The 24,146-nt window shown below is 37.3% G+C and overlaps 1 protein-coding gene across 1 annotated transcript in view; it reads left to right on the top strand.

Moving 5' to 3' along the window:
- Grxcr1 (glutaredoxin and cysteine rich domain containing 1) overlaps positions 1 to 24,146 on the top strand; it is a 114,795-nt gene that overhangs the window by 66,311 nt on the left and 24,338 nt on the right. Inside the window, exon 2 of the mRNA XM_047565651.1 lies at positions 3,175 to 3,417. Within this exon, the coding sequence (XP_047421607.1) occupies positions 3,175 to 3,417 (243 nt within the window). The remainder of the gene's footprint in view (positions 1 to 3,174; positions 3,418 to 24,146) is intronic.

Raw genomic sequence — 24,146 nt, 5'->3', positions numbered from 1 at the left:
TCTTGCACAAGGGAGACTAGAAAGGTTTTTCAACATGCTCACTCAGAGGCTGCTGCAGCCAGCTCTCTGGAGGCTTGGCTACTGCTAAAGATGGTGGCAGACCTTGGTGTCAACCACATGGTGCTGGTTTTGCAGGAATGCTAGAATTAGGGGGTCATGGAGGCTTCCACCAAGGAAGGTCAAAGGAAGGCCTGGGAGGCCAGGCAAAGGTGCAGCAGGGTCAGAGACCCTGTGGGAAGCCTCCGAGATGTCCAAGTGTGGAGATATGAGTAAGAAGCCAAAGCTGCAGTGGAGACCCCTGACATTAAGAAATGCCAGTAATGTGGGACATCGTCCTAAGAAGCTGAGCAGAGATAAGCCAACAGAAGGACCACTTGGGTTGCAACAAATAAGGCCAAGGGGCAGAGCTACACAAGCCCTTTAAAGAGAACATCACAACACTGTGTGTCCCGGATGCTGGACATGGAGCTACAGGACTTGTTTTCCCAGCTGAATTTCAGTCTTGCTTTGGTATTATCCTTTCTTTCTATGCCACTAATTTTGTGAATGAAAATGTTCATTCTGTACCATTATATATTGGACCCTTGTGAATTGCTTTTAATTTTACAGGAACTTACAATGTGAGATTGCATTGAGCCTCAGAGAAGACTTTTGACTTGAACTTTGAGCAATCTTGGAACTGTTGAGACTATGGGGACTGTTGGGAATGGACTAAATGTATTTTGCATTATCATATGAGTGAGCTCTGGGGAGCCAGGGTGGAATGTCATGGTTTAGATGTGGTGTCCCCTCAAAGCTCACACATAAGACAATGCTAAAGGGTTCAGAAGAGAAGTGATTAGGTTGTAAGAGTCTTAACCCAATCAGCGAATTAATCCCTGACAGAAATTAACTGAGTGGTAACTGAAGTAGTAGGGTGTGACTGGAGGAGGTGGGAACTGGGGTCTGGCTTGGGGGATGTATATTTGTATCAGGCCAGGAGAGTCTGGTTTGGCTTACATCATCATGTGACCTGCTTCCCTTGCCACACTATTCTACCATGATTCTCAGCCTCATCTTGAAACCCAAGGAATGGAACAGGCCTTCTATGGACTAAGACCTCTGAAACTGTGAGCCCTCAAATAAACTTTTCCTCCTTTAAAATTGTTCTGGTCAGATTTTTTAGCCACAACAGCGAAAAAGCTGACTAAAACAGCATGCAAGCCAACAATTGCCTGAAGCTGTGTAATGTTTGTCTCTTATAGATGCCATTTCCCTGTCTGTCCCTAATTTCTCTATTAATCCTGACCTACTTTCGTATTTGTGACACCTGTTTAGCCCCTTCAGGTCTCTGGGTTTTCAAGTTAACCTCTACATTCTGTCAAGGGAAGAAATGATTCTTACATCTCGAATAAATTTTATTAGAAAAAAATTGTCCTTTTTCTCCACAAAGTAGAGATCACCGTATTGATGTTTTCATAACAGTAGATGTTTTTAGTACTGTCTGTGCATTTATATCTTGGCAGAATAATCTGATTTATTTAAATACAAAGTGGTGATGTTTAGTGTGGCTGATTTTGATATTTAGCTGTGTGAGGTGACTTCTGATCAAGGTTTCGAGTTATGTGGTTGTATTTTTGTTTAAAGAATTTTTTTAAAATTTCTACTTTTTAGTTCCATACAGTTTATAAATACACTTTCCTCTGATAATATAGCTTTGCAAATAGCAAAGCAGTTGAACTAGCACCCATAAATACAGGTGGGGAGACAATTAACATTCACTACTGTTTTTCTACATAAACAACTCTTTTGAATGTCATTAAAAAAAACAATTTCAAATAGACTACATATTATATAGGGGCAAACAGGCAATTAAGTGAATCTCTTGAAACACTGTATAATAAGTAGCATATTATTAACATTTACCTGATTCACAACAAAATGAAGACATCCTAAAACTTAATCTTTTTAAAGAATAGATTTATCAATAAGATATTATATACTTTTATTACTCTATTAAAATACTTTTTCATACCACACAGGAAAGTTAAATGTAGGTCTAGTCATAAGCTTAATAAAGGATCCTTTTTCATTAGTTTTTATTAATAAAAAAAATCACAATTAGGTCACAAAGAAATCCAGACAAATTATTAATTACATAATTGAAATTTAGGATGGAAACTTGTAAAATTAGTTTGATATGCAGCTTAGTTATAAAACATACTATGTGGCTATATTTTAACAACTATAGCCCTGTGAATTCTCATGTATTTCTTGGCCTCAGGATGTAGATATACTCTATTCATTCTCTTTCAAATACGACTGTGATGAGGAGGAAGAGCTTTCCTGCTGGTTTTGCTCTGGCGTGGCCCTGTAGTTCAGTCTAGCAGTGCTGTGGAGTTTCCCAGGCAAGCAGTCACTGATTCTTATTTAGCAGGAAACAGAGATTCTCCCATAAGACATTATTTGCCTTGGTTTTGAGTGCTGCTTCCCTCTGCTATGGTTATATCTGAATCCTTTTGTTTGTTTTACTTTGTTTTGTTTAAGTGCCTGACTTCAATTCCCTGCTCCCTTCTGTTGGCTTCTGTGCATTACCTTTCTGGTACAGTCAATCCCTTATGCCTGGTGGCAGAGACTTCTCACTGCACGTTGGAGCCCTGTCACTCAATAGAGCATACTTACCTATGCTGTGCTACTTCACCCTCAGAGAGACCCTATGACTGAGCTCTTATTATTCCCAGGAAAGCATGGCTCAAAAGACAATGGAAATTTACCAAATTGATATGTACAAGAATTTCCAACTGGTCAAAACTTCTAAACTTGCCTATTCTGTGACATATTTTACTTTGGGTTTAAGGTGCAGATATGGAAATGGCTAGAAAACATCAGACATGATTCAACCATTCCTTGTGTCACCCTGTTGGTCTGGTGAGACTTCGTGAGACTTTGCCAATCTTAAGATACACCACCACTTGAAAGGAAAGAAATTAAATTGTGTCATTTAATGATACTGCTAGTCCTATCTCTATTTACAAATGTTCGAACTTAAAAAGAGTCTTTGAATGATAAATAAGATACCCATTCAACTTTTATTGCAGGTTTTTAGTGTATAAGACACTTGCTAATTGTCTTAGAATAATTAGATGTAGGAAAGTAAATGCAATTGTGTTTACACTGCAATTTTTCCCCCCTCAGCAACCATCAACTGACCTAGAATTTGACCGAGTAGTGATTTATACCACTTGCCTCCGTGTGGTGAGGACAACCTTTGAGAGATGTGAACTGGTTAGAAAGATCTTCCAAAACCATCGAGTGAAATTTGAAGAGAAAAACATAGCTCTGAATGGTGAATATGGAAAAGAGTTGGATGAACGGTGCCGTCGGGTTTCAGAAGCTCCGTCCCTCCCGGTTGTGTTCATCGATGGCCATTATCTGGGGGTAAGTACTCAGCCAAGGAGGAGCTTCTTTGTCGTAGATCTCAAGCAGTGTTGATAGAAATATGTAAACTCATATAACAAGATGACTTCCAAGATAACTATCGGGACTCCTGATATTTTTTGAAGCTCAAACCAGAGATTGAAGCATTTACATCTGTCCCCAATGATGTGCTGCTACAGTGGTCAACCTTACAAAAGTACAGTGACGTAAAATCAGCATGAAATTACATTTTTGAACAGGAATCCATTTTTTAAAATGTTCAGGTTACTGGAGTTTTGCATTGTGAAGATCGACATGGAATAAAACCATTTTTTTTTCCATTACAAATAAGAAAAATGCAATGCTTATGCATTTGTGTTCTCTTAATTCCCCCATTATCAAACACCCTGTTTCTAACCCAGTGAACCTAAGATGATGGTCTTGAAATGAGATTGATAGGAATGGGGTCTGGGACCCGAATTTTATCTGCTTATCGTTTAAAATTATTCTTGATTTTTGTAATGCACTGTGAAACATAAATTCAGGCTTATGGTAAGCAGAGAGAACTCCCAGAGCAGCAACAAAATAAGCCCAGTTCATTTCTCTTTGAATAATACCGTTAGTGTAATTAACCCCCATTGATCTGTGTGAGCCTGCTTGGATAAGAAGCCTAAGGCGAGAGCTTTGGGAAGTGTGCTCAGACAGCCAAGAAGCCAGGGACACCAGCCACCATTCAGGGGCTGCAGCTGAATACATGGTCTATTATCCTAGAATGGAGAGACTGTGAAGGGTACTTGGACCTTGTTTTATCTAGTTTCTGATTTTAATGCTTAGTTTTTCAGAGAAGATGGAGAAATCCGGAGCAGGAGAGGACTGTGTTTTGTTGCAGGGAATGTGTATTCTCATGTCTTGTCATAGCTGTTAGAGGCAGCCTATCATCTTATGGAAGGATAAATGCCAAGAAGCTGTGATTTCATAGTGAGTACATTATGTACTCTTGTCCTAACCAAAATGGGCTACATTTTGGAGTAGGGGAATTTTGAAGTATTGATCCTGCTTTTAGTGTATTTCAACAAATCCCCTTAGGTCCCAGAAAACCATAGTAATAGTGATAAAAACAAGGATAGTACAATAACAACACTATACTGTTCCCTCATCTTTCCACCAGTCATTTTAGCTAATCCTCAGGATAACTTGTGTAGCATGCTGGTTAAGAGGGGAACACTAGTGTTGGGTAGGCAGCCTTGTTAAAATCCTGCTCCTACTTTTAACTTGACTGTGTGTTGGTTTCCTTATTTATAGAATGGGAATAATAACCGTTTATCTCACAGGCTGAAGGTGAGGATTTTATGAAGTTAATATATATAAGTACTTAGTTCCTATGCCTGTTCAATGTATTGCTTTTCCAAGAAATACTAATAATCAATTATCCTCGTTTTGAAAGAGAAACATTAATTTCTCTGCTTCAGGTGACACAGCTGGCCAAGAGGCAGGGCCAGGAACAAAATTAGATTTGTCTGACATTCTAAACCCTTGCTTTCTGGAACATCATCTGGAGGAAAGGGATTTTTGACTGTTTGATGATCTGGTCTTCATGCATCCTACAAGCCTAGGCACTAATTGGATGCTCAAATAAGACTGTAGACAGAATGGTTGAAGTATGCTGTATGTATTGCTTCCTCATGTTCTTTCCTCATGGATCAGTAAGGTGGGGAACACGTTCCCCCTCAATTGCCTTTTCTCCATGATCACTTTATTTACACACTGGGCAACCTTGGGGTGGATAATGTAATTTGAATCCAATGCTCCAAACCTGGAAAGAGTCCAGAAGTGGATTTTTCGCCTCCTTTTATGTTCGTATGCTAAAGGAAGAATTACTGCTAAACCTATAATTCAAAGTAGCAAATGATAACTTATATAATAAAGAATAATTATAAAACACACCTCCCCTTCGACTACAATAGCCCTTTTATTGAAATTCCAGTGCACGGTTGCAAGGAATCCAGTGCTTGCATTGTGGAGCCTTTTTCCTGCTGCTCATGCATCTGAAATGGAAGGATGCCCTCTGCTGGGTTGTGGTACATGGTGAAACGTCGCTTTTAGGAAAATAGACTGCCTTTGGTAATTTCCCTAACATCTGTGGTGTGTTAAATGGTCACATGAAGCCATTTGATTGAGTTCAGATTTAGATGGGTGAGAAAACTCAAGATGTGTGAATCATCTAGACAATAGTTTTCTTTAAGGAGGTGAAAATAAAGAAGCAGGAACAACCAGAGAATCAGGTGAATAGACAAAGACAGAAAGAGAGGCACATGGAGGCAGTTGCAAGGGACACCTGGAGGGGACTGGGACAGCAGGAGAAGATTTTGCACCTTCTTCACTGTTTCACTGTCCTCACCACCAGAAGCAGGTGGGCAGTGATGGAGGAAGCCAGTTATCTTCCTGCAAGTGAAGAGAATGTGTTCAATGGGCAAGAATAGAAGAGCTGACCAGGAAACTAAGCTCTTTTTTTCCCCTGACTCCATCATCCGCCAAACTTAAAAACAAAGATGGGAAGAGTCAAATGGAAGAAATTGCTTTAGAAGACAAATCGACGACTGCCTTGGGATGCAGGATTGTGGGGAGAGAGGAATTCAGGTTGGAAGGGGCTTAGGGGTGCTGTTGTGTTGTTTCAGCACTGGAAAATCTTTCCACAAAAAAGATCGCGTTCCAATAGCTTATACAGATGTTCTTAGAAATTTAGTAGAAATAGATTAGAAATGATGACCTGTCTGGTCCAACCACAAAAGTCTACAATGGAAATCCATGAAAGCTACATTGGATGGAGCTATAAAAAAGATGTACTTAAGTGGAATGTCTGGTAACAGAATTCATAGAAGGGCTGTTGATCTCCATAAGTGTCTTACACTATCTGATATTGTGACTGTGTGATAATTCCACAACTATTTAAAGTACTGTATTGTTCCATTGAAGAAAGAAGGCAATTATTATTGAGCATAACTAGTTTATGGACTAGAAAAACAGACTCTAAGCCCATTTCTAAGGACTACTCACAAAAATTCTCAGCTGAGATGGGCAACTTCTGCCTTAATCAAGAAGCATGGACCAGCTCCAGAGACTCACTGCCTTGACAGTGACTCAGACCAGCAGAAAGAACCATTTGTTCTCTGCCCTTCCCACTATTCAATTCTGTTCCTACATAGAGTTTCCAGTGAGTTTATTTGAACTGTGTTTACTAAATAAGCCCCAAACTTAAGGTGAGGGAGTCTGGAAAACATTTTTTGGTTTTCTAGCCTCTGTAGTACAATAAGAACTTCTGGAAGAAAACCGGCTTGAATACAGAGTGAGCCAAATCACAGCACCTGTCAGATATGCTGATTTCATTTATCATTTTTAAAGCAACTTTATTGGGGTAGACTTGTACCCATTTAAAGACACAATCCAGCCTGGTCTGGTGGCAGTACCTGTAGTCCTTACTCTGAAACTGAGGCAGGAGGATCACTTGAGTACAGGAGTTTGAGACCAGCCTGGGCAATATAGCAAGACTTGTCTCCAGAACAACAAAAAGTATGCAGTTTGATGAGTTTTGACAAATGTGTATATTCACGAACCTACCACTACATTCAGGATGTACAGTCATGTGCCACATACTGATGTTTCATGTAGACCACATACACCATGGTGGTCCCCTACAGTTATAAGGAAGCTAAAAATTTTCTACATACCTGGTGACATCATGACATTATAGTGTAGCAGATTCCCCACTTCTTCGTGGTGATGCTGATGTAAAAAGACCTACTTGATTATCATATGTTTTGACATAGTTTTGTTTTTTGGTGCCTAAGTTTCACTGATTCTTGAATGTTAGTTTGCTTTTGGTTAAATTTAGAGACTTTTCAATCATTATTTTTCAAATATTTCATCTCCTCCTTTTTTCCTTCTTCCTCAGGGACTCTATTTATATGCATATTAGACTGCTAGAGTTTGTTCCATAGCACACAATTCATTTCATTTTGGATAGTTTCTATTGTTATATCTATCTCCTCAGTCCCTAATCTTATCTTCTATAATGTCTAAAATTCCATTAATCACAGCAGTGTATTTTTAAATCACAGACTTGATAATTTTATCTGCAGAAGTTCCAGTTTTAAAAATAGACTCTTTTTCTTTAGAGGTAATTTTAGGTTCACAGCAAAATCAAACAGAAGTTATAGAGATTTCCTGTACACTTTCAGTCACAGGCATAGCCTCCTCCATCATCAACAACCTCCACCAAATGATACATTCTTTACACTGATGAACCTACATTGATGCATTATTATTACTCAAAGACCATAATTTATATGAGGATTTACTTTTGATATTGTACATTCTAAGAGTTTGGATAAATTTATAATGACAGAGGAAGGGGGGTATAGCTTGGGGGTAGAGCACTTACCTAATATGCACAAGGTCTTGGATTTGATCCCTTACACTGCAAAAAAATACACCATTAAAAACTTATAATAACATGTATGTACCATTATAGTGCCATTCAGTGTCTATACTAAAAAAATCATCTGCATTCTGCCTATTCATCTTCCCTTCCCTCGACTCTAGAAACTACTGATATTTTTACTATCTCCATAGTTTTGCCTTTTCTTCAGTGGTGTATAAATGGAAACAAACAGTAGGTAGCATTTTACATTGGCTTTTTAAAATTTAGTAATGTGCATTTTAGTTTCTTCCATGTATTCATGGATGGATAGCTCATTTTTTTTAATGCTGAGAAATATTTTATTGTTTAGATATGCCAAAGTTCATTTGTCCATTTGCCAATGGAAGGGCATCTTGGTTGCTTCCACATTTTGATGATAAAGAATAAATCTCTAGTAGATAAAAAGTGAAAGTAAAGGTTTTTATGTAGACATAAACTTTCAACTCTTTTGATTAAATATCAAGGAGTACTATGCTAGCTTGATTTTCATCACTATGCCAAAATATCTGAGAATAACAGTTCAAAGTTTATTTAGGCTCATGGTTTCAGAGATTTCAGTTCACAGTCAACTCTTTCCATTGCTTTCAGCTGGTGGTGAGACAGAACATCATGGTGCAGAGGATGTGGTACTATAGAGCTGCTCACCTCATGGCAGTCAGGAAGCACAGAGGGGGCAAGAGAAAGGGGCTAGGGAGAAGAAACATACTTCCTTATCTGATAATCCTAATATCTGTGCCAATTCTAAGATGATTTTAATTGGTTGATACTTTTCCTCATTATGAGTCACATTTTTCTACTTCTATTCTTCTGTACTAATTAGCTTCACATAACTAGGATGAAATATCTGAAGCACTGACTTCTAAATAGTAAACTATTTAGCTCATAGTTTTGAAGGCTCAAATGTATGGCATATGCATCAGTTTAATTCTGGTGATTGTGGCAGATGGAGGCACATCATGGCAAGACTACCTGTGGGAGCACAGCAGTCATGTCTTGAGTCTGGGAGAACCTGCAGTCCTTACTGACCTTTGAGGGGACACCCACATTTCCTAAGGACCTCCCACTAGGTTCCACCCCTTAAAGGTCCATAGCACCTCCCGGTACTACCACCATGGGAACCAAGATTTACATTGATGTTTAGGGGACACTCAGATTACACTCAAACAACAGCTTCTTGGTAATTTTTGATTGGATGGCACATGTTGTGAGTCTTACCTTGTTAGGCAAAACTATTTCATGCTGAAATATTTTTTATTCTTATTAATACTCTTTTTTTTGTTGTTGGAATAAATGAAGTTACTTGGAAATAGCTTGATATTTTGGGTTTTGTTTTTGATGTTTTGTAGATAAGGAAAGAGTAGTCTTCAAGGCTAATTACTTTCAGGTACTAAGTCAAGACCTGTGGAGCACATGACCCTTCTACTTCCTGCAACCATTAGTACTGGTTCTTCTTCCTGGAGCAATATAAATAAAAACTGTTTCCTTGTTCTAATAACTATCTTTTATACAAGGGTGTTGGTATGTTTTCACCCTAAACTCTTACTGCATGGTTTTTTGAACCTCCAAATATTATTCTCTACCCTCATCTTTAATAACACCCAGAGCAAATCTCTTTGAAAATGGTTTTAATTCCTCCTATAATGGAGTCTAGATTTACTTTAAATATCTCTACCTTACAATTGACCACAGTGAATCTGAGACCAGGCAAAATTTTCACATGAATTGTTTTTCAAGTTAATTTCCATGTCTTCTTGGTTTTTGGATAAATTTTACTATGCTTTCCCCAAGTCTCTTTCTCATGTATGTATGTGTTATTACTGGGCAATGATTAAGGATCAAGTTACTTTTTGTGAAATATGCACAGTGATGTTTTATGATTATAACTGTGTGTGTGTGTGTGTGTGTGTGTGTGAGAGAGAGAGAAGTAGTCTAACCTGGTGCTGGTATCATTCCTTAGATCAGAAAGCTAATGATTGATCAAATTTCTCAAACTTCCATCTCCAAAGAAAGGTGGTATGGACCGGGACAAACCATAGTTAAGGTGTTAAGATGTAGCTGTATTTGTTAGTTTTTGTTATATAATAAACCACTCAATTCTTAGTAGCTTATAAACAATTGTTCTGTAGGTTGCAATGTTGGTGGAATTTGGCGGCTCTGTGCAGTCTGCTGGTGGCTTGGCCATAGATGGATGACATAGGATGGCCTTAGTTATGTATCTTGAGATTGGCTCTTCAGAGTTTCTCCAAGTGGCTTTCTTGAATAGACTGTCTGGGACATGTTAAATGGTGGTAAGGGGTTTTCAAGTGAAAGAGGCAAACATCAATGTTCAAGCACATTTCAAGTCTCTGTTTGTGTCACATGTGCTTTTTCCATTGATTAGAGCAGGTTGCCTAGTGAAGTTCAGATTCAAGATGGAAATAGACCCCGAGTCTTGATGGAAGGTACACTAACATCATGCCATAGGGGTGCTCATGCAATGAGACATGAGTCGTTTGTAGCCATTTCTGCAACAATCTACTAAAGTGCAGGATTTTGATTTTATCTAATCCTGGTTTTCGCCTGCATTAAATGTGCTCACTGATCTGAAGCCTTTTCTTAATGTATGGTTGCATACTTTTGACTGACCAAAGTTAGTTAATGCTTTAATACCTCTGAACCCATGCAACTGGTTCGTGGGACAGTTAGGCATTGAAAGCCCTACTTTGTAGATTTAAATCAAAGTACCCAATCCCCTACAAATTTCTATTATCAACACACCATCATCTTGTTCCTTCAGGAATTTCCCAACATCACCAACAGTATCTAGTGGTACCCTGGGTCCATTAATCAAATCTCTACCTGCAGTGTCTCAGATTTATTTGTCATCTTTTCCCTCAAGTCTGAGACTCATAGAAGAAATGCAGAAATACTATGGTTACAATTTCTTTATCTCATATTTTGGATGCTGCTGTGAATTCAATGACATGAAAAGTCAATAGCAGTAAACTGTTTATGCTCAATTCAATTTTCACTCCTGAAACTCAGAGTCAATTAAAAAGAGAGAACTTTTGAGGCATGCAAACATTACGTATTCTTACATTATAGACCAAGGAATAGTTTCCTCCATAGAGTTTGTATTATAAACTAATAAAAAAGAGTTTATAGTCTGTCTTTATCATTTCTCAGATTTAAGTCCATTATCACATTAGGTCAAGACTTTGGCATTCTGTGTTTTTTTCTGCTGTGATTCTCTGTGCCAGATACTTGTAAAGTGACTAGTAGGTTCATTATTTAAGAATTTGTATAGTAAGTCAAAATTTAAGTCTTAAAGTTGGTCCTCTGGACCTAAATACTAAAAACGTATAAAGCAGTAGTGTCTATTTATAACTTGACCACAAATTAAATGAGGACTTAGATCATGACATCTAATAAAGATCTCTAGGAGCCAATTTACCTGTATCTCAACTTAGATGTAGGTCATTAATCATTCTCAATCTTATTGAGGAAAAAATGTATGTGTGTATATGTGATGTTTTCTTATTTGGATTTAAAGATACTGTAAGAATTTGAAAAAGGTCCTTTTTTAATCCTAGAAAACAAATAAAAATGCATTAATGAATAGAAACAAAGCAAATGGAAGTTAATATTTTTTGTACTTGGGATTGAACCCAGGGGTATTTTACCACTGAGTTATATCCCTAGCCCTTTTATTTTGAGAGAGGTCTCACTAAGTTGCTTAGGGCTTACTAATTTGCTGAGACTGGTCTTGGCCTTGCAATCATTCTGTCTCAACTTTCTGAGTTATTGGCAATACAGCCATGAAACACTGGACCTGGAAATAGAAATTTTAAAAGCTTCCATTTCTAAAGAACTTGAAATCGGTATCTCCATAAAGAAAAGCTTTGCTTGGTAATGAACTCTGCTTCTCTTCTTATGAGCATAGAGATTTAGAGTCCTCTCAGCCACCAGAGGGCTCTCACAATATAAGAAAACATTAAATGTATAAGAAAACACATGGAAATAGAGGAAATCTTTTGTGATATATCTTTTTTAGAGCCCAATTAAAGTTCCATGTCTTAACCATATATATTACATAACAAATTTCAAATCCAGATTTCCTTTAAGAAAAGAAAGAATTAAGAAGAGTAATTTTAAATTGATAATTCAAAAGTTTAAAAGAAATATCACAAATATTTTACTATGTGGTACCTAATCTTGAATCAAATATTTACATCATTGATTTATCTTTTGATTAGAAAATAGTAAATGAAAAATACATGGATTTTTTTCTGAGAGTTTCTGGCCCTTAGGACCCATTTTCTCTAAACATCTAGTTTGTTACCATGATGTTATATATAATTACAGCTGAGCAAACATCTCACACAGGGATTGACAGAGCAAAGCTTCTGAGCCAAGCCGTAGGCATGCTTATGCCCAGGTATGATCGGGATGCCCTCACTGTGGTTTGGCTTTGTTTTTAATCACTCCTTGGACTCCTGGTTTGATTGAGCTCAGCCCAAGGTACCTCTCTCTCCATAAACAAAAATTAAGCTAAAGACCTGGCCATATGTCTGATCCTGATGGTGTTTATTCTCTGGGTTAGATTCAAAGAATGAATATAATGAATAAAATGAAGCAAACCATCTGTCCAGCAGTACGCCCTGCAATGCTGAGATGAGGGCTCCTTGTGTGCTCCCTCTGTGGGTGTGGATGTGACCTTGCAAGATATAGAGTTACTGGGCTCCAGGTGCCCATCCACTTTTTTGGTTTCCAGCACCTCTCCCTGATTCATGTGTCCATCTGAGGCATCAAATGGACTGGTTCAGAATTTGTGCTTTTCAAATGACTCTTGGTGGTGCCCCAAAGTTCCTGCAGCCTTTTCATTGGGAAGAACCTGATGGGTAATGTAAGTGAGAAGGATTTCAAGCTCTCCTCCCAATGCTAACTGTATCTTTACACATTCTTCTATTTATTTTACATGTTTTTCCCTTGAAAGATTTTACAAAATAAAGCATAGGTTTCCATTGTACAACTTGGGGAAAAGCAAAAATAATTGCCAGAAGTTTTTAAATTACTGTTACATTGTTTGTATTTTCTGGCACTTGGGTCCTACTGTTAATCTGCGTGGGGAGTAGTGCTCGCAATCAGGTGGGGTAGGTGGATATGTGTTTTTGCACAGCCTCCAGGGTCTGTTAAAAATTATTTACCCTGGAAACCCCGGAAAGAATAGGCTGTACAGTCATCGAGCAAACAGTGAGCATTCTCTGTGTGCAGCACTTCACAGTGTTCTCTAGAGAGTCACAGATTTTTAAGCACACAGTCCCTGCCATCTAGGCTCCAAACTTAAGGAATGTGTATGTGGGAGTTTGGGAGGGTGGGGGTGGACCATATGGACACACACTACCTCACCACAGACTTTGCTAGTTGTGCTATGTGCTAAATTAATGGTGAAAAAAAAAGGTTTATTTAGAAAAGGAGAGAGAGAGAGAGAGAGAGAGAGAGAGGGAGAGGGAGAGAGATGTATTTTAACTAGGGCAATGAAGGTTGATTCTAAGAAAGTAGCTTTTGAGCTGTGCTTTGCAAAATGAATAAGGTTGCAAAAAGGAGTGAAAATATGTTGCTGATTCTATGCCTCATGTTTTCCTAGCATGATGTTTCAAGAGAACAAATCTTGTCTATACCTGCCTTAAAAGAGATTTTGGTTCCTTCTAAAGAGTTGTGATTCAGTTCAATTGTAGGAAAGATCTAGGAGATACAATACCAGATCAAAGATCTTTAGGGACTCAACACATTTTCCTGAAGGAGTTTCAGATCAATTTAGACTTCTACAAAGTATCAGTGTCTAAGGACAAAAGGTTTTATTAGGCTTGTCTGACAGCTTAACTGAAGGAGGATGGTAATCAGTTACCTTGCTACTTACCATCCACTGTAGCTGCCAAAGGACAAAAGGTGTCAGAGTCTACATCTGGGCAGGAGACCTGATCCTGGGCTTCAGTCTTCTGGTCCTTTCTTGAGTGATTCTAGAGAGGGTTTAAGAAGGTGACCTGAAGGCCTGGAGTGCAGATTGCTTTCGGCAGCTGGGTGCTTGCTGAGAATCCAGCCTCCACTCTGTCTACTGTGTTCTGTCCCTGGGGAAAATAGGACAAGACCTACATTTTCAGATTTTTTACAAGTCAAAATGAGAAAGAAATCAATTCCCTTCTGTCACTAACTGAAAGCACTGATGCAGAATGACACAGAATCTCAGTCATTTCTCAGGCAAAAGGTATAATAAAAAATAAAAAAAAAATATGTCCTATCCTGAACACTGCCAAGTTTGGTCAACTGTTTCTATTTGGGGAGGGCAGAACTCAGGTTAAAGGGAGATTATTGACAATAAATAGTCGTTTAAGGTCACTTTTTCCTCTAGATTCAAAAGAACATTTCAGGGACTGGGGTTGTAGCTCAGTGGTAGAGTGTTTGCCTTGCATGCCTGAGACACTGGGTTCGATCCTCAACACCACATAAATAAATAAAATCAAGGCATGTGTCCTTCTACAACCAAAAACAAACAAAAAATTAATAAAAATAAAAACATTTCAGAATATACTATGATAAAGTTATTAGAAAATTGGAATAAAAATCTAGCTAAATGTCCAGTAGTAGGTCTATTTTTCTTTTGAAGAGGAAAACTAGGTACATTTTCTTGAACTTCTCTCAATCACTGAATAGTTTAGTATTTGTAAACTGACTAACTGACAAATGAATGAGAACCTATCATGCACGTGCTAGTTGAGTCTTTTGTGCATTGAGGAGTCATGAAAATTGTGTAATCTTTCTTACCGGAAACTTCTAGGACTGAAAATATGAGATAAATGTAGTGCCCTCCCTGGAAGATAGCGTTCTTTAAAAAAAAAAAAAAAATCTATTATGTGGTACGTGATCAGAGGAGAAAAGGTCAGTGGAGGCTGGACTTATCAGAAGAAGGCTTCTTGAAGCAGCAGAATTCTATTGTTTCATAATGCGTTTCTCCATAGATCTAGCTTTTCTCACTGTGTGACCTTGGGCATATTTGTTAAGTTCACTGTACTGTAGTCTTTACATCTATAGGAGGGGACAATCATAGGCTGGGCTCTGTTGCAGGAAGCTGGCTGGCTTTGCTTATAGGCTTCTAAAGTCAGACTCTGGTGAAAAAAGATACCAGGAGACACACCCTCTATTTCCCACCATCACTGTGAATTGCCCTAAATGGATTTTAGAGTTCCTTAATTTAAAAAACAATCTTTTAAAATGGTTTTGTAATTTTTTTTGAAGGGATGTACTTTATTTTTTCATCTTTCTCCTGCCATTGAGAATTGAGGCTCACTGTCTTAGTAAACAGTATAAGAAACATCTTTGTGAATATAATTTTTGCAATGACACATCTTTTGGAGAAGTTTTCCAAAGTGAGATCATTGAGGCCAAGAGCATGAACACTGGAAGCAAAGGGCACAAAAACATTTTAGCACAATTGGGATTGAGCTATTGCTCTCCGCCCTACCATCTTGACTCTGTTAAGCATGACTTAAAATTTATTTCTTTAATGAGTTACACTGTAGTCATTGAGAGCCACCATAACAACTTGCCAAGGACTGGGTGTGGGGTACTAAACCAACGTTTCTGAGCCTAGAAGTCAAAGATCAAGATGTCAGCACTTTATTTTTTTCCTGGGTTCTCTCTCCTTGGCTTTCAGACAGCTGCCTTCTTACTGTGTCCTCCCAAAGCTTTTCCTCTGTTACTGGTGTCTCTTTTTCTTATAAATTAATGTTATTGGATTAAGGTCCCAACTTTATGAACTTATTTAACTTTATCTCTTTAAAAACCCTATCTTAAAGTATAGTCTTAGCTCTTCTTGTGTTGCTATAACAAAATGTTTGAAGCTGGTTACTTTCTAAAAAAAGAGGTCTATTTAGTTCACAATTCTGAAGCTTCAAGAACAAGACATTGGCATTTTCTTACCTCTGCTTAAGGGCTTCATGGTGGTTGGGATCACAACGATAGAAGCACACGTGGTAGAGATCACATGGCAATACAGGCAGCAGGGGATCAAAGGGGTCAAACTCAGACTCACTCTTTTTAAAACAATCCAATCTTGTGGGAACTAATGTGCCTTTAACAGACTTGACCTGTTCCCACAAGACAGCGTTAATCCATTCATGAAGTCAGAGCCCCATGACCCAAATACTTCCACTAGGACCTACCTCTAAAGGTTCTATCACCTCAACACAACCACACTGGGAACCAAGCCTCTAGCATATGAGTCTCTCAGGGACAAATGATTCCATAGCAGAGTCACATCGAATGTAAGGGCTTCAGAGAATTTTGGCAGAGGACAGAGGTACAGCTTAGTCCTTAACAACCTACGATAATGTAAACTCCTCCGCGTGATTTCCATGGGTTTACTTCTACCTCTGTGTTGTTGGGCCCCTGTGGGCTGTTCGTGTTTTATCCTACAGTAGTCTGTACGAAGAACTTCATTATCTTGCTCAATAAATCCACTTAATCAAGCATGTCAGGGCTTTATTTGATCCAGAAGAATCATGTTATGCCCCACTTAGACATTTTCTATTTCTAAGACAATATTCACCTTTCTTTTTCTTTTTCACGCTCTACAGTAACGACCAAGTGCTTCCTCTTTTGCCATAAAGCTAAGAGTTCCACAAATACCTCAGTCTCCTAAAGAAGTATCTTCTATTTGAAAGCATTTTCCTGCTAAATATAGGGTCCTTCATAAAAAGAAACTCTGAAGCACCAATATAATATCATTTCCCATAATTATAGTAATGATTTCTAAATATTTTCAAAATTGTACAAATATTTGATTTAATAATTGGATAATTGCTTGAAAACTTTAATAGCTTTCAGGGAAGTTTAGTATATATTAGTTCTATGATTTTGCTCTCTGTTATTTTCTCTTCTTGATTTGCTACTATACTTTTAATTTGTATTGTTCAATTTCTAGAATTATTAGTTCATATATTTATTTATTTTATAGAATAAAAATGAATGGATATTTCTCATAAAATGATTTACATTGTTTGTGTAAGTTTGATTTGTAACATTTAAATTTTTATTATAAAGTAGGTGGTAATTTAAAATTTTCCTTCTTTGGCCTAAATGTTCTTTGGAGAATTTGTAAATTTCCAAGAAACTGAGCATCTTTGTTCTATATTTAAACTTTTGTAATTTTACTGCATCATGACCAGACAATATGCTCTATGAGATGCTTATTATTTGGAATTTGTTGATATTTTCTTTACAGTTTAATATATGGTAAAATTTTGTAAAATTTATATAGCTTATTGTAAAGAATGTGTAGTCTCTGTTTTGGTATATGTACACATATATGTATGCAAATAAATACCAAATATTTTAAAGTTATTTCTTAATTATATCATTCAAATCTCATTAGTTTAACTGTTTCCATCAAACACATCAAACATTTGTAGTTTTTTATTGATCATCTGTTATAATTTAGTTTTTTATCAATTTGGCTTCGTATGTTTAACTGTACAGAGATGTATTTTTGACTAATCTATATTCATTATGACTTGATCTTTTATTATTGTAATATAATTTCCTTCATTGAATTAATGCCTTTGACTTGAATTTTTTCCTTTTGTGTATTAAAACTCACATGGCCTACTCTACATCTCAGTATTTTATTGATGCATAGTTTTAATTTGTCTTATATTTATAGGCTCATTCTATAGTTATTTCCTTGCTAATGTTAAGAGTGGCTTTTGTAAATAATGATATAATTATATTTTATTAAAAGTTTTTTCAAATTTTATTTTTATTATACATAAATACATATTTAATAATGTATCCATTTTATTATTATATATTCATAATGTATTTATTAATGTTCTTAATGCAATATAATATATTATAATGTATCATTATACTACATATATATGTTGTCTATAACTATCTTTCTTTGCAGTTTAAGGGAAAAAGGAGGAGATAGTAGGTGAGGTGGTTACAGTAATCTGTGATTTTGTGATGAGGCAGCCAGGAGTAGCTTGGAGCACTGCTTGCCAACTGTCCATTTCATTGCCGTTGCTCATTGTTTCCTGTGTCAGGGCCTTTCTCTGTGGCTGGTGCTGTACAACCTATTTCTCACGATTTTTCATTATCATCCTGTTTATGTACTATATGCAAATCTGTATATCTGTGGCTATACATAAAAAGAGTAAGATATTTTGTTAATTCCTACTCATCCCCAGAATCCATTTTCACTTTCTTGGAGACAATATTGTCCTCATTGAAAATCCATGCTGTTCAGAGAGGTCTCATTACTGCCCCTCACTTCTAAATGACCAAGCATTGGTGACCTCTTCTGAAGGTATTTTCCTTTTCCTCCCAGACACATGACTTATCTGTATTGCAGAGTGATAGCATATTCAAACCTGTGTCCTTTTTTTTTTTTTTTTTGGTACCAGGAATAGAACTCAGGGGTACTCAACCACAGAGCCACATCCCCAGCCCTATTTTGTATTTTATTTAGAGACAGGGTCTCACTGAGTTGCTTAGCATCTTGATGTTACTGAGGTTGGCCTTGAAATTGTGATCCTCCTGCCTCAGCCTCCTGAGATCTGGGATTATAGGTGTGTGCTACCAGATGTCAATTTTTAAATCAAGTCTTAAATTCTTTCCCCCCAATCCCATGGAAGATCTGGTAGTGGTGGATAAAAGAGTTGGACTCATGGACTTATGTCACCATCTCACCAAGAAATCCATAATGTTTTTCTCAGAAGATTCTAAAATAGAGCAGCCATGAACATGACATTGAAAGAAGCTCTGTAAATGCTACAAGTTAAGCTTGGGATAATCATTTTATTGGAATGCCAATTCCTCTGTCCTTTTTCTTATTAATTACAACACAGATGATAATGTGATTTTATGCTTTATGTGCTATAAGATGTATAATGCTGCCAACTATTTTTTCTACCTTTAAAGATTGCTAACACTTTATGATCCAGATAATTTATTTATTTTTCTCTTGTCATAATTCCCTTTCTTAGAACTGCAGTGCAAGGGTGGAAATAGTTTAAATCAGATTCATGCTCAATACACTCACAGTAAGCCGTGCTCTTGCCTGAATAACCTCAGAGCCTCTGTCTTTGTTTCCATAGTGGCACTTAGGAGCCCATAGTGCTTAGCTTGATTCAGGTGCATGACATGCTATGAAAATGACTTTGCATTGTTCTTAGCTGTCAGCACACACAGAATATTAAGTTCAGGGCATTGTGGGTGGGAGTAAAGTTCACAGGTTGTGGTATAATTATTTAAATATGAAATATAAATGAAACAGGTTCCTTAAAATGATTTAAAATATTTTTTATAAAGATGTCAAATTTTTTTTGCTTCCTTTGATTAACTACTATTTTTCCATTTCTTAATTTTCTTAGTCATTCTCAATTTGGGGAGGAAATTAATAAAATGTATTTTTTTTCCCCAAAGATACTGTCTTCCCCTCATTTCCTTAGTTACTAAACACCAACACAGCACAAGTCATTTTAGCTTTGAAACAGCAAATGCTGCTGTAATCAGTGGTGGGCTTCTTCCCGCCCTTCCTCCTTCTTCTTTCCTTCCATCCAGGACCTACTGAAAATGTACTCCTAGCCAGATGGGAGTCATGCCCTTGGTAAATTTCAGAAACACTCCTGTCGTCTTCCTTGTTGTTTGTCTTCTTTTTGCTCTACTTGGATCCCACGGTATTAATTCCTTGACGTGTCTCTGCCTTGAGTTGAAAAACAATGGGAAAATAGAGTGAGGAACTAGACTTTTAGTTTTAGTGTCTTGTATCAGCTTCTGAACCTAAAATCTGGTGCTTAGTTACTTTCAACTAAGAAATACTTATTAGGATCTTGAAGCATCAGTGATTGGGATGGATGCTTTGTGTGTTCTGAAGGGTGGGGAAGACCACATGGTCTTGTCGCCATCCCATCTCTATCTCTTCCATAAATAGGAAATGTGAAAGAAAATCTATTGAGGCATCATGAGCAAAAGTCTTCATTCTATAATTTCAACAGATGGCTTGGAAGAAGCTTTGCTCTTGGCAAAGGAGAATTGTTTTTCCCAGTGCTGGGAATCAAACCCAGGGTGTTGTACATGCTGTATGTGAGCTGTACCCCAAGCCTGAGAAAATGTTTTATAGGGCAGTAGCAGTATAGGTCAGCAGAATTTCACTAAGTTTAAGAAGTTTGTGGTCAAAGGTGTTTCTTGAAAGAGGGAATATTACTCTTGCAGATGAGCACCAACTGTTGATCACTTTGGGTATCAAGAAGTGTGGACGAGTTAGGGTTTAAGCCATGTGTGGGAGGGGAGAGGACCCAAGTACAAAGCCATCCCTCCTTCGGTGTTTCTTATTCAAGACAATTATCAGGAACTGATGAACAGGAGAAGACTAAGAGACAGAGATTCTACTTAACTTTATATAGAGTTCTAGGCAATTCTAAGAACATCAAAATTCTCAAGTAGATTGGCGAAATTTCCAAAATGAATGAGGGGCCACCACCCTGCCTTGCTCTGCTCCAGCTCCTACAATGTGGGGACAATAAGTTGCACAAGCTAATTGTCTGATTTGGTATGAGGCATTCAGGATAAGCAGGCGCCACTTTTACAATGCTGGTTAAATCTTAATTTATTCATTTTTTACCTAGTACTTGCAATTAAACTTGAATGTAATTTGACTTTATATCATCTTGTTGACACATTTAAATGTATTAAAACATTTCCCTCTTTATTGTCTATCAAAGTCGCCAGTGTAGGGATGTGCTTTATAAATAATGCTGGAGATACCTGCTGAATTATATTCCTAAGTCAAAATACCAGAAATGGGAGTATTGAGCTCTAGTTATGTTGTAGCAATAGTCATCAATACATTTTAGTGTTTTTGTTTTGGACAATTTAGAATGTACATTTCATTATAGCTTTCAATGTGCTTATTTTTACATGCATTTTATTTGCATGTGTAGAAATTATTCATTAAAAATGTTTCTTGTGAAAATAACTTTTGTTTAAGGATCAAAAAAGCATGTGCTATGTTTTCCCATTTTTACTTTACTGGAAATATATATTTGCACATTTGTATACCAACCACTAGGAGTCACTACTTTACCATATCCTCGCTGCAAGGAGTTTGTACGGGCAATCCTGTGCACACAGAAGAGTTGGTGGCATTGAGGAACGGCACACTTGGTGCAAATCTTATTAAAATAACAATGTGTATGCTGTCTTGAAGAGAACATGGAATGTATGTATGGCAGTCTTTAGGTCAATAAAAGTAATAGGTAAATTAGACAGTGACACATTTAATTTTCGATGCTTTTTCCCTTCTGAGGTAAGGGATAGCATGTCACTTGAGTAGATTATTTTGTCCATAACAAATTAGAGTACCATCTTTAAAGAATTGGAAGAGTTGTGTGAAGGATTCTAGGTACAAGAGCCTTGCAGCCAGCTGAGGATATGGTCTTATTGAATCAGGGGACTTAGAAGGTGTTTGAAGCAAAATCATAGTTTATGTGTTCAGGATTGATACCTGGCAAAAGCCTTACTGACTGCCGTGGGTCTTACCAGAGAACACCTCAATTATAAATTTCCTCAAGCTTTCTGATTTCTTCATTATGCTGCTTTATCTAAGGTGACATTTAATCAGTTGAGTGGATAGTATTTGTTTAGACTCCAGAAGCATGCAGAAAAAAAATATATATATATATATATATTTAAGTATGTTTTAAAAGTGAAATTTAGACATCAAAATGATTTCTTTAGAAGCAAAATTACTGAGGAAATGAAGTGAAAATGTAATTTGGTGTATAAATCCTGCTTTAGATGTAGTGCTGTAGACATCTATCTCTAACATAAATAGAGTTATGGTTATCTGTCCTTGTGACTTGTGGTTTGCTCTGCTGTGGCTAATACTGTCTGATTAAAAATATACATTATGACAGGGTAGAAATAGCTTTGGTTACAAAATGACAGGGGACAAAGCAAAGACATAAATTTACTACATCCAGTGCTATTTTATGACTGTAATAAGTCATCTTTAACTTTGACCTAGAGTTACTTGGCAAATAAATCATTACAGTTTTTCCAACTTGTGCATCTTGATGCATGGGACTCTTGGTTTGCACAATGAAGAAATCTTGACTAATAATCTATGAATTTTGTGATGCGCTATGTAATTCTAGTAAAATAACAGATTTGTCCATGATTGAGTTTTATTTTTGCTTCAAAAACTGTAGTCAAGTATTCATTTCATTGTGAATTTATATAGGAAAACCAGAAATAAAACATTTAGATTTATTTCAGAGAGCTGTCATCCTTAATTATGTACATGTAATATACCTCAAAATTGCCACTCCAGATGATAAAATAACATACTGACTGCATAAAGCATAAACTCTAGTAAACACTGTAACTTTTTGTATAAAACAAGTATATTAATAAAATGCAAACAGATGACAAGATAGATGTATCCTCCCCTCTGTCTCCTATCTCACAATGTCTGGTTACAAACCCTGGTAACTAAGTACTTTACATTTTACTTCCTGAATATTCTTTACTTCTGTTTCTTTTCCTTAATCCCAACCACATTGATTCAGTTTCTTGTCATGTTTACTTAATAGCCATTTTGAACAACTTATTAAGTACACTTTCTCATAGGTCATCGATACTTTAATTGATACCTATCTGTACAAATGTTTGATATTAAAAAGAGGTTGTGACCTGCAGGCATGGCACATTTGGGGTTGGTGACGTCTTACAGATTTGGAATACTTTATGCAGTCCCTCTGCACCCCACTACCTTTTGCCATCTGTGAGAATTTTCAAATGTTTGGTGTAGGTTATTATTGATCACAAAATAGATTGACAAATTGTGCTTTTAAGGAGCAGAAATGTGTATATTTACATAGGCAGTGTCCTACCTAGCTGATATTCAAACACTAATTAAAATCTATGGCAGAAGAGAATAATAATGAAGCTGTGATGTCTGATTATCTTTTTTTTTTTTTTTCTGTGTGTTTTGATGCTTTGAGATGGGGCCTTGCACACAGTGGTGTGCCCCTTGCCAGGGTGAGCTCATTCCTAGAGTTGGCAAACAACCTCCTCTGGAAGGAGCCTTTGAAATGCAAACCAACCAATCAGAGGCAAAACCATGACCAGCTCCTGGATGGGATTCTCACACTCAGGGCCACCTTCCCCCTGCCCTAAATCAACCCAGGTCTGGAATCAGACATGTAGGGACAGTCTGTATTTCCCAAAGCCCATTGAAATTATCCAAACCAGCCAATTCTAGGCCAGCTGACCCTGCCTCACCTTGCCTTCCCATGGAAACCACAGTGAAGGCTCCCGGTTGCTTTCCCCCTCTCTCCCTCTGCCTCCTGACAGGCCCTGATGCTACCTACCTCTACTCCCTTGTCCCTGGCCTGGAGTGGTGTGCCTCCTCCTCTTCAGAACTGTGAGCACAAACTGTCTTTTCCATGGCCAACTGTCTCCTGATCTGCTGGCATCATCACAACTGAATAATCATAAAATCTATGTTTTAAAGTAGAAGAGAACAACATTTACTGAGTACTTTGTAATAGGCACAGTGGCAAATGCTTTTCACGAGGGATCTTCCTAGGTGCTACCAGCTTTACGAGGTAAATAGTATTGTAGCGTCATTTTGCAATTAAAGGTTCTGAATGAGAGAGGGTAGGGAACCTACCCAAAGTTCTATAGCCAGGAAGTGGTGGAGTAAAAGTTTAGAACAAGACTTTATGAACTGGAGTCTGTACTCCAGCCCTCAAGCTCAAATATGCCACCACCAGGCTGAATTCTGCAAAATCTAGCAAACTTGTTCCTGTTGTTTCCACTCCTTCTTTTAATCTCTTGGCAGATTCTTTTTTTAATATAAAAGAATTTGAAAAGACTACACTGAAATGTATACTCCATTCCTAAAGAATGCTCCCTGTGCATGTGACTGAGTAGAGTATGGCATTCACCATTCTTGAAGAATAGCAAATATGGAAATCACAATTTCTAAAGACAATTTCACAAAAGTACAAGTGAGTGGACAAATTGTGAAGATGTCAATGACTAGGTTAAAAAAGTTGTCAAAATGGCTAGGCTTCTCAAGGCAAAAAATGTCTTTCCATGACTCTTAATAAAAAAGAAAGAAAGAAAACCCAGTGGAATTTGCATTTAGGTGGTCATGCTTAGACTTCACACTCGTGGCATTTCCCGTAAAAGCATCACTGGTTCAGGACATTTCACATCTCCTGAT

Source organism: Sciurus carolinensis, chromosome 10 (genome assembly GCF_902686445.1).
Source record: "Sciurus carolinensis chromosome 10, mSciCar1.2, whole genome shotgun sequence".
Lineage (NCBI taxonomy): Eukaryota > Metazoa > Chordata > Mammalia > Rodentia > Sciuridae > Sciurus > Sciurus carolinensis.
This window is presented reverse-complemented; position numbering and strand designations above follow the sequence as displayed.